This window comes from Perna viridis, chromosome 10, assembly GCF_037379345.1.
Source record: "Perna viridis isolate PV_CMFRI_1.1 ecotype Kerala chromosome 10, ASM3737934v1, whole genome shotgun sequence".
In the NCBI taxonomy this organism is placed as follows: domain Eukaryota; kingdom Metazoa; phylum Mollusca; class Bivalvia; order Mytilida; family Mytilidae; genus Perna; species Perna viridis.
In genome coordinates, this window is record NC_142454.1 from 32,481,424 (window position 1) to 32,492,327 (window position 10,904).

At 32.5% G+C, this 10,904-nt stretch overlaps 1 protein-coding gene across 1 annotated transcript; it reads right to left on the minus strand.

Annotated features, from left to right (window-relative positions):
• Positions 1-1,002: 1,002 nt before the first annotated feature.
• LOC148605434 (uncharacterized) lies at positions 1,003-10,217 on the minus strand. Its single transcript, XM_088547588.1, has 9 exons — positions 10,163-10,217; positions 9,591-9,777; positions 8,941-9,044; positions 8,554-8,688; positions 6,822-6,998; positions 5,716-5,828; positions 3,471-3,588; positions 2,996-3,112; positions 1,003-2,422 (listed from the first exon to the last, which is right to left on the minus strand). The coding sequence occupies exons 1-9, from the start codon at positions 10,215-10,217 to the stop codon at positions 2,175-2,177; spliced, it is 1,254 nt and encodes a 417-aa protein (XP_088403714.1). The 3' UTR covers positions 1,003-2,174.
• Between the last annotated feature and the right edge of the window lie 687 nt (positions 10,218-10,904).

A 10,904-nucleotide genomic window follows, 5' to 3' on the forward strand; every position in this document is an offset into this window, starting at 1 on the left:
TTTTGTTTGTTTGTGATAATGAAAATGACTCGAATCGTTTGATATGTCCTTTTTACTTTACATATCTTAATTCTTTGAACTGTTTTATTAGATTAACTGCCGTTTCCATTTATGAAATGGTAAGCCTTATCTGTAGATAATATAAAAAAAAACGCTTATGTTTTGCATTTTTGTAAAAAAATTAAGTAACCGAACTAGAATTAAGACTCAATAATTCCGATCTAATGTGTAAATGCCTTTCACGTGCATTATGATTGGTCGTTCCTATTATCAGTAGCACCTGTTTACTTCGAATATTAAAATTGACAACCATGCCAGGTTGTCGTTTGAATGCCGTCATTTGCAATGTAAACATAGGGTGTTGGGGACACTTTCAATGAATGAAAGTCAATGAAAGAATTACAAAAATGATGAATGTATTACAGATAGTTTGGGATAGAAATTATCAATAATAAACACGACACTTTCTAGAATTTATGGATATGTATAATCGGTCATCCATTCACAAACCTGCCATTTCCTTCGGATCCGTTTGCTATATATGTTTTAAATACAGTGGGTCTTTTGTACAACACTTTTTTGATGCATTTTGTTTTTTTTCACATTTCTATAGTGTTTTTCGTACGTCATATTTTCTTCTACATAAACATCTGTGTTTTTTAATTTTGTTATTTTGTTTTGTTTTAAATTTTAAATGTAATAAAAATGAGTAAAAAAAGTCAGGAAAGGTTGGTCATAAATGTGTCTTTGCATTGTTATTTAACATTTTAGTTTATTTTGAAGAAGTGTTATCGTTCTGTTACCATGGATTTTATTTTACTTTTGTTGTCGGGGCCTTTCAGAGCTTACTTAAGGGTGTGTATTCGTTTTTGAAGACCTTTTGGTTACTTTTGTTAAGTATTCACAATTTGTATAATTAAACGATGGTGTATTTGCTGCATTTCACCATATCTGTTCCTTTTTCAATCAAATGTACTGTTATGCCTTTCCATATCTACTTCTATTATGCATGTACGTAGATAATGACTTAGAATATGTAAGATTAAGCCCCTTTTCACAAGTGTGAATTTGTGAAAGAGTCAACAACCTAACCGGGATGAAAATATCAGCTCAAGGCCACCCATTGATCTTCAGTGAACGACGAGGGATTATTCACACTACAGGGTATGCTGAAGCTGACCCTTAACATCATTATACACAGGTACAGCGAAAGAGTTCCCTTGTTGTAATCAAGTAACATAAAAAAATATATTATTTTATTTTAATTTTTACGTTTATTATTTTAATTTTATTCTAAAATAAAGCATGACTGTAGGGATAAGATATAAGTTACAATTCTAAGAATGCGTCTTTCTTCATTCACAAATACAAAACTAACACAATGGCAGTATTAGACATATAGACATCCCCTAAAATAGCAAACAAAGGTAATGCACATATAATAAAGAATGGTTCAAGGTGTGCATATGTTGTGAGAAAATTACACTTAAATTTCTCGATGCGAAATGAGAAACATGGAAAAAAAGAAAATAATAAAATGTTGTCGTAGATTGTCAAAACTTTGAATCTACTTATCGAACGTTCTTTTTTTGCATCCAGAGCAGTGATGGATCCAGGTGTTTTGACACCCCCTTTTATTTGAAAATTTGTCATTTTCAGGTGTAAATTTGTCCAAAAAAAATGACACATAATATCCCGCACACCCTCCCTCCATTTCAAAGAGTAATCAAGGGAACCAAGGTTACAGCGGTGATGAAAAAAAAATGCAATCCAGGGACGAAGACCAGACATGGAAAACAAACATACACGACGAAAAAAAATAAAGTAACTAAAATTCAAAATGTCGGGATCCGTCCCTGCAGTATATATTACTATAATGATTCAAATAAATAAACTTTCACATAATGGTCGAATAATAATGAACACTTAATACACAAGGCATATTTAGGTGCAAATGTACCCTTGGAAAAGTAAGGTGATGTATTTAAGAGCCTTTTAAAACGTTCGGTTACGGCAGTTGAATTAAAGTTAAACTAATACTCGTTATTATGTTTACAACAGGCTCCGACAATCCTAACAGTTGAGTAGGTAAATATCATAATCGATTGGTTCTAGGCTGTATCAGCACTGGCGCTGTCATTTCACTAGTCAACAACGAAACAGACAGGTTGATATTATAATCGAGTGGTCCCCGGTGGCGTCATTACGGGCTCTGTCATCTCACTAACCAACAGCTGAGTTGGTAATCTGCTTATTCTGCTCTCTGTTTTTTCTTTGCGTTTTGATTTGTGGGCACAAAATACTATCAGAAGTCCGGAGAATAACAAAGTACCACCAAAGCATACTCCAAACAAGATAGCATAACATACCGCGTCCTCCATAGTTGCACAAAACCAATTGCTATAGGTGTCAACTGTAGACGCTGAAAAAAATATCAGATTGTTTTTGCAAAGCTTCATTTTAAAGTTACCGCATTGTAAATTTAATAAACCTATCTGTGTGTACTTTTAAAAACGGGTCACCCAAAGATTTGAAAATTTAGTAATATTCGAATGAATCACCGGTAAAGGGTGGTCATATTGCTACTATGGTTACCTACATTGTTTCTTTTTTTCTACCTTAGTTTCCGTATTCGTTTCTTTCTTTGCTTAAACGTTTGTCGCACTATAAACCACTAACTCTTAATACCATAAGTTATCCTAGAAATATCCGTTTTAGACTAAAAAGTATTTGGCTAAGACAAGTCTTTGGTTTAGGGAGGTTCAGAATACATTTAAATACAATTAGCCTTAAACTGATATGCAGAGACTTCAGTTTATGCACATTTGTTGTTTATTTAGGATTCGGACTTGACAAGTTTCATTTATTTGGCTTGTTATTTCTGTATTCATGTACTTTGATTTGTGTTTTCTGTTTACTTTTACGTTTGGAATATTATCTCAGTCGTTGTATTATTTTTATATGTTTTTTATATGTCTAATAATTTCGTTCTTACAGGAATTGTTTGCATTTGACAGGGAACTGGTTACTCCTGGGCTTCCACTATTCAATTGTGTTATGACACTGTCAGTTGTTAGACCACTTTGTGTTGTACCATCTGAAGAACAGTTGCCTGAAATAACCAATTGGAAGATACAATGTACATTGGTATTTGTATTATATGGATTTTATCATTAAAAATGTCGCGGTAATTGAATGTATACAAAAATATAATATAGTGTAAGAATGTTGCGTATTAATAGTGATGTCAATTTAAGAAAACTTTTAATTACTTTAAATCTAACATCAATTCTTAAAAATTAGTTTCGTTTCGGAAATGTCGAGTTGTCATGAAATGTTGCCCATGTTTATATAAGTAAAGGTACAGTAACTGTATATACATGTATAAATATAATACAATTAATAACTGTATTGGAAGAATAAAGAGCCCAAAAGACCTACAAAAAGGGCACAAAATAGAAGAAATATACTTGTGATATCAAGAGACAGGGTGCCTCCAGTAGAGGTTGAGACTGTTGGTGTCTGTCCTCGCTCACAACTTCCTGCACTTGTACTCATTGTAGAACCCGACGCCGTTGACGTAATTGCCTATTACAGAAAATTAAGCGAGTATTTGTATGGCTGTTTCTATATTTTTATACGGGAAGATCTTTTTTTTTAAATCTTTGAGAGAGATTTGCAAGGGCAAGGAATAAACACAACGCATGACGTAACTATAGAAAATCGAAAGTTTAATGAATGTGTGATTCTATTGTTTTATTTGTTATTTTATTTGTTCTTAAACGCTATTAATTTTTATTTATGATCGCTGTATAATCTGTTAAATAGAACATTGTTACGTGCTTCTTGTAGCATGTATTTTAATTGTATGATAGAATTGTTACACCTTTAAATATGATACGGTTGCGACTCATCTTTGCAATCCGTATAAAAGTAAGCATTCAAGTATAGTTGTTACCCATTTTTTGTAACAACCAGTGGTCCTTTTCACAAAAAAATCGTAAGTGTAAAATTAGTCGTAAGTTATGACGTCATAGTAAATAAAAGTATTGTGACATCATAACTTACGACTAATTTTACTCCTAAGATTTTTTGTGACAAGGGCCACAGACTTACTTTACGCTAATGTTTTTTTATGGTGCGAATACTGTTTCAAAATTGAAAGTCTTGATTTTGTCAAACGGTTTATGTAATTTGGTAGTTCATCTTGGGAAAGCTGATGTTGATCATCTCACAACAAAGAACTTTAATGTGTTTTGATTTCAAAACAAATCATATCTTGAGGGATAAATAAATCAAATATTTATATCTACATAATTTAATTTCTGATGTAACACGTTTTCTGATTGGGTGAAATAGGCCAAATTTAGTAATGTGACTGTGACGTCAATACCCGTGTTGCACACTTGAAAATAACCTGCGTCGTGCGCACCAAGTGATTGAGGTTATTTCTTCATAGACCAAAATATTTTAATATAACATTTCTTGAATAACATGTATTATCAAATTCACATGGCAAAAATAAAAAATGCAATATAATTTAATATAATTTCTTTTTCGGAACTTGTATTACCTCTATTTACATGTATGTTCAGGAGTCATATGATCATCGGACTTAATATTACATTTATATATCACATCGTTATCCTTGCAATACAGAAGTTGATACTTTAACATGTTGTCAAAACATCAATATTAAAGTCGATGTATGTGTATGAAAATAATTTTGTGAGTTAAATAAAAAGAAACAATCACAAGAATATTACAAATTTCGGAATGCTGTACACGTGTTTATGTGCAGCTCGGGGGGTGCTTCTAGAAAAGTAGAGGAAGCTTACCCTACCGGTGCATCTGGTCTATGCTCCCAGTTTTTAGTGGAGTCCGAGTTGCTCATTTGCTTTTGTTGCTTTGTACATATTATTTTGGTTATTTAATATTCTTTATTGTGCGTGTCTGCTTTCCATGTCTGGTCTTTGTCCCAGGACTACATTCTTTTGAATTTTGCAAAAATCTTGGTTCCCTTGATTACTCTTATCAAAGAGTAATCTCGCATCAGATAGCATTAGAGCTAAATAAATAAGCTAAATCTAAATCCAAAGTGCATGCAAGAAGTAGTCTTACCTAATAAATATCAGAAATTGGAACCCAAATCCATCACCGATAAGTTATAAATGTTATAAAGGGAATAAAGCATTAGTGTTTTAGGGCTTTTGAAATAATGTTGAAAACCGAGGTTTCGTTGCTTGTAACTAACATGGAACTACAAAATTGTAACTTCTTTGGCATACTGTGATAGTTCTTATTTGTGCTGAATTTGGCTTCCCATTTCGAAATTGATTTTAGGTTCTGATTACTCCTTGTGTACAATTTACTTTTTGATCTTAAGGAGGTAGATCTAGGGTAAGGGAAACAACTCTTAAAAATCATTGGAACGTTTGTATTCACCTTTTACATCAATCCCATGTAAGCATCAAAGTAACATGGACTGATTTCATGCTGATTCAAAGGAAAGCTTGGAAGGCTTTGGTGAAATTGAATATGATACAAACATATCACTGACTTTAAGAGTGATGTCCCTTACCCTAGCTCTACCTCCTTAAGCTTTCTACCATTTCGTTCTAAAGCTATTCCTTGAAACACGTGTACAGCATACCGTAATTTGCAATATTTATATGATAATTTTGAATTGAACAAAATCACTAAACTCAGAATTACCAAACATGAAAACTTGAAGTAGTTGACGTTGTCAACAGTCCCAGGGTTGTATAGAGATATATATGTTGTTGATCCACTTGTTATTGATGCTACACAATGTACAACACCCTCCTCTAAAGCAAAACAAATAGCGATATTTAAATTAATGGAAATATACGCACAATTAGAAATTTACAGTGGATCAACCCAATTATCGTGAATAATACACATGAAATATTAAAATTTGATTCTATAAATAAATGACTCGGTATCTATTTCTGTTAATTATCACTTGCTTTTCCTGCTATATTCTTTTTTTGGTGCTGTTTCGACGATAGAAACTTTATCGCGCTGATTTGAATTTCGCAATCATTTTCAAATCGACATTGTAATTTTCTGGGGAAAAATAATTACCGTTATTTAATTTTCTCTTGTATGACAGTTTTTTTTTCGTAAGAACAGCAAAAATATCATGGTTTAAGTATTTGTTTGATTGTTTTCTTGAGAATAATAACTGATAATTTTTGACTGGTTATAGTTTAAAATGATTTACAAATTTTGTCGAGATATTTTCCGGTACTTTTTCAAAGACGAGTTGAGCTGTAAACACATGTTAAATTCAACATTCTGTGGCAATTCAATATTTTAAAACATTGAATTGGACATTTAGAAAAGTTGCATGCTAATATTTTCTTCACAAGATATCCATGTTAGATACAATTCATTTTGTATAGTTCTTATGTGGATATTTAGTTACATATGTACTAGTAAATGCTTTGAACATATATGATAACTAGTGAGTATCAAAATGTCTTTCATGTTTTTCATAAATGTTTTGTCTAATGGAGATATGGCGCTCTCTTGTTTGTCAACAGATTCACTTTCTATTTTTACATCCTATGATTTTAGCATATCCAAATTGACTGCAAAATGATTTTAGGCAGACCTGTCTTAGATGAGATGAGTTTTGGATAAAAAAGTCCAAAAACGCAGTAAGATTTAACTAGTGCGCGGAACAAAATCCGCATACTCGTAAATCTAGGCGTTCTTCGGCACTCATGATCATATATTGTTTATTCACTCTTTCAAATTTATTATCCTACTGTTAATACAAAATCTTTACATACGTGAGAAAAATTGCACTGTTGAACATGCTGTGTAATTAAAGGCTGCTGTAGAAACGTCATTGCACAGATCAAGGGAAGATCCAGAACTGCAGTATGCTGTACCTCCATTGGTGTAGGTATAAGTAAACATTCCTTGTATGATTGTTGGGAAGTCTTGTATTGCTGTTGTTATATATCCTGTTATGACAAAACAAATTGTTGTCTTAAAAAAATATATAACTTCATAATCGAACTGAGCAAGAAATCAAACCCCATTGCCTGTACATTTGTTTTCACGTGCGCTAAAATTAATGCAAGTTTTATTGACACCATTTCTGGAATTCAAAAGTTATTGAACAGGTGAAGGCTTTGACATTTATTTCATCGTCAATGTACTTCTATAACAACCTCTACTGATTTCTAACATTTATACTTTAAGTACATATTTTCTTTGATAAGAAATTTGTTTGGAAAAGGGAATTATCAACGATTCTGCAAATAAGATTTAAATCTTTATTTTAAACAAAATTTAAAATAAATAAACTATCATATTTAGTATAACCGGAACTTGGTTTTAACATATTTCCATAATGCAAGAACATTTGAAGTTAAGCCCTAATGACACTATCAAATTTTTTCTTCAAAAACAAAGAAAATTGCTAGGACGAAATCATATGTTGACACTGTCAAAGTTTTTGATTGATATAGGTTAAAGAAAATGACTTATTGTATAGATTACAGTGTTGTATCGAATGTTTCCAATGTAATAAATTTCGATAATTCACATTAAGAAATAAATTCGGTAAAATTTTAATTAATTTAATGCATTCTCCCGCCAAAACGTCACAACTTGATATCAAACCGCCAATCACAGCATTTGAAATTCATATTAAAAATATCGATAAATTATGAAGAAAAATCTATATAATAAATAGGATAATCCATTGGTTATCGTGAATAACCAAAATATCATCACCCGTGCCAAGAACGCTTGAGGATTTAACTCGTTCCGCACACTCGTTAAATCAAAGCGTTCTTCGGCACTCGTGATGATATTTTATTTATTCACTCTTTCCAATGAATTATCCTATTAGGAATCGCTGTTTACAAACACAAACAAAGCTCAATTCTTACAGGAAGACTATAGTACTACTTCATTTTGCCTTTTGTGTTAAACTATTTTGAAAAGGAGAAGGAGATTTTGTGCTAGACTATTATCTGCTCCGGTGGTGTAATATCTATTTTGCCAGATTTATTTTGGACTTGATTATAGATCGGATCAGTGTCCGGTTTTTGTTGTTATCTTATTGTCATTATACTTTTTACTTTGCTTTTTTCAGATTGACTCTCTGTCCTGAACTTTATCTATCAAATCCTCTATCATTTCATGAGTCCAAAAAAGATCTCTTTTCTTTCTTTTATTTAAAGCTATTACCATGCTTTCTTTTCCTTCTATATTACCAGGTTTATTTGTTTTGTAAACAAAAAGTTGCATTATTACAAAGCTTACATTAGACTGGTCCAGTCCCGTCAAAGTCCATCCAAGTTTCAAGACAAAATAGGATGAAATTCTATTCCATCCAAGTCCATCAAAGGTTTTGATCAAAACTATCTGTGATGGTGGACATTGTTAAAATAGCTTCTAACACTTTGACCATTTTTTTTTCATCAAGAAAAGTTTCATGGTGTCAAAGGGGTTTTAAACAAATTCCTTTTCAAACAAAAAAGCTAAGACAAGACTACTGGAACTTACCTTGTTTTACGGCCATTCTGAATTCCTCATCTCCCGGGGCGTTTGTGGGAGAACAATATGTTGATGGTGACCAGGAGGATATTGATGGATTGTACGATTCTAGATATGCCCTTTCGTTCAAATTTGCCTGATAATCTGTAATAAAACATGCACGTACAAAAAGCGTGTACACTGAATGATCTAAATGCTGGTATCTATACTTTTAATTCAGACGCGTTATGCTTATTTAAAAAAAGATGCTGTCAATATATTGATCGGAAATTTTGACAACTAGTTGTTCCTTGGAATAGTCACATGACGACCAGTTCATTATACCACTACATTTTCCACAATTTATTGTCATGATAGTTGTCAAATGTTAATTGGTGAAAGAGGAATAACTCTTACCTGTATATACATAATAGTAAAACGAATTACTTGTCACCTCTATCCATTTAATACAAAGGTAGGGAACCAAGTTCGAAGAAAAGAAGGTCAAAGTCGAATCGCCTCTGAAAAATAAATATTCTTGGAGATTTCAACTACATTCATTGAAATGAATCGTCGTCTATAAGAAAAGTAACCAAAGGAACCAAGGTTATAGCGGTAATCAAAGAGTAATCAAGGGAACCAAGGTTATAGCGGTAATCAAAGAGTAATCAAGGAAACCAAGGTTATAGCGGTAATCAAAGAGTAATCAAGGAAACCAAGGTTATAGCGGTAATCAAAGAGTAATCAAGGAAACCAAGGTTATAGCGGTAATCAAAAGAATGTAATCCATGGACAAAGACCAGACATGGAAAACAGACATACACAACAAAGAACATAAAGTAACTAAAATCATACATACAAAGTAACAAAAATGACAAATCATACATACAAAGTAACAAAAATGACAAATCATACAAATTAAAGAATTTGTTCATGACATCAATTGTCTTAAGCATATACAACTCTATCACTCCGGTTGAAAATTCACATAGTCAAATAGATAGAAACACCATTTAGATCAAATGAGATGCTTCGACAGATGTGCATTTATTAGAACCTGATCTCACCGAAAAACAAAATAATTGTTAATGTTGTCCTTAGCAACGCATGTCCAGGATGTGACAGACGTAGAACCAAGAGTTATCTCCCATCCAGAAGTGACTTGAGTAGTTGCTCGTGCAAATGTTATGGTTCCATCTGTGCTATCAAGCCAAGCTCCATCCCAAGATGTAGGCCATGAACAGCCTAAGACTTCTAAATTTAAAACAAAAGAACTGGTGAATAAATTTACCTGAATTTTTTTCTTGATTTTGACTTTGGATGACCATACAGAATAGCTTTTTTCTTGTCACTCTCTTTATGATATCACAGGAAATGTGTAGGTGTTTCGAGGAAGCTTTCGGGCCCATCAAGTCGGTCAACAGTTTTATGGTACTGTTTACTTTATTTAAGTTGCTAGAAATCTAGCTTTTACTTAAAGTGCATTTTGTCAATGGGTATCGGCTCTGGCTTCCTTCAGGTTTACTCTTTAAATTTCGAAAGCAACAAATTGTCAATTAATCATGATAGTAAGTTACAGTTGTGCAGTATAAAATATACGAGTCTCTCTCTCTATTATCTTTGACAACGAATAACTTACCCTTTGAGATAGCTGTAAGCACCAAAACATTGCAGATTTTGAATCCACCAAACATTTCACAAGCTCACATGATGTAGTTATTTGTAAATAAAATATATGCATCTAGGGACAAACAATGTATCAAGTACCCTTTGTTAAGTTATAAAATAGTTTCCTTAACCAGCTGATTTGACCGTTAAAATCGCCTTATAAATTCACCGATCAAGTTTTTAATTCTTTTTAAATGAGGTAGATAATGTAACGGGAAGATTAAACAGGTGAAATTTATATCTTCTTTACATGACCAATGCAATATATGTACTATTAATAGTACCGTATATGAAGGGGTGGGATGAGGCTGAAAAGTGGCTGGTGTGTGTCCCATCCCTACAATATGCATGTTTCTTCATATCTAGAATTCAAATTGCTAAGGAATAACTTAAAGGCTAAAGTATGGATGTTTAGTGTATCATCTATACATTATGTATATATCATTTGGTACTTCTATAATTTAAGTACCATCCTGTGTACGTAAGAATCAGACAGTGGGTGGCACCTCATATTTCTCATTTTGGTCTTAAAAAAGGAAGAACTGCGGGAAAATTTCCCCGCCATTTTTTCAGAGTGCATTTCAACTAAATTTGACATATCGATATCTCAAAAAGACAAGTTTTACAAACACTTTGATGGTTATTTTTTGAGGTTATCGGGTATAAATAATTGTTTAATGCAATAAAATCCCTGCGTTTTTCCCTTCATGTGC

Coding starts and splice junctions, on each gene's coding strand:
- LOC148605434 (XM_088547588.1), bottom strand. CDS start 10,217: ATGTTTGGTGGATTCAAAATCTGCAATGTTTTGGTGCTTACAGCTATC. Junction 9,778..10,162: donor GCTTACAGCTATCTCAAAGG/GTAAGTTATTCG, acceptor TTTTAAATTTAG/AAGTCTTAGGCTGTTCATGG. Junction 5,829..6,821: donor AACAGTGCAATTTTTCTCAC/GTATGTAAAGAT, acceptor GTTTTGCTTTAG/AGGAGGGTGTTGTACATTGT.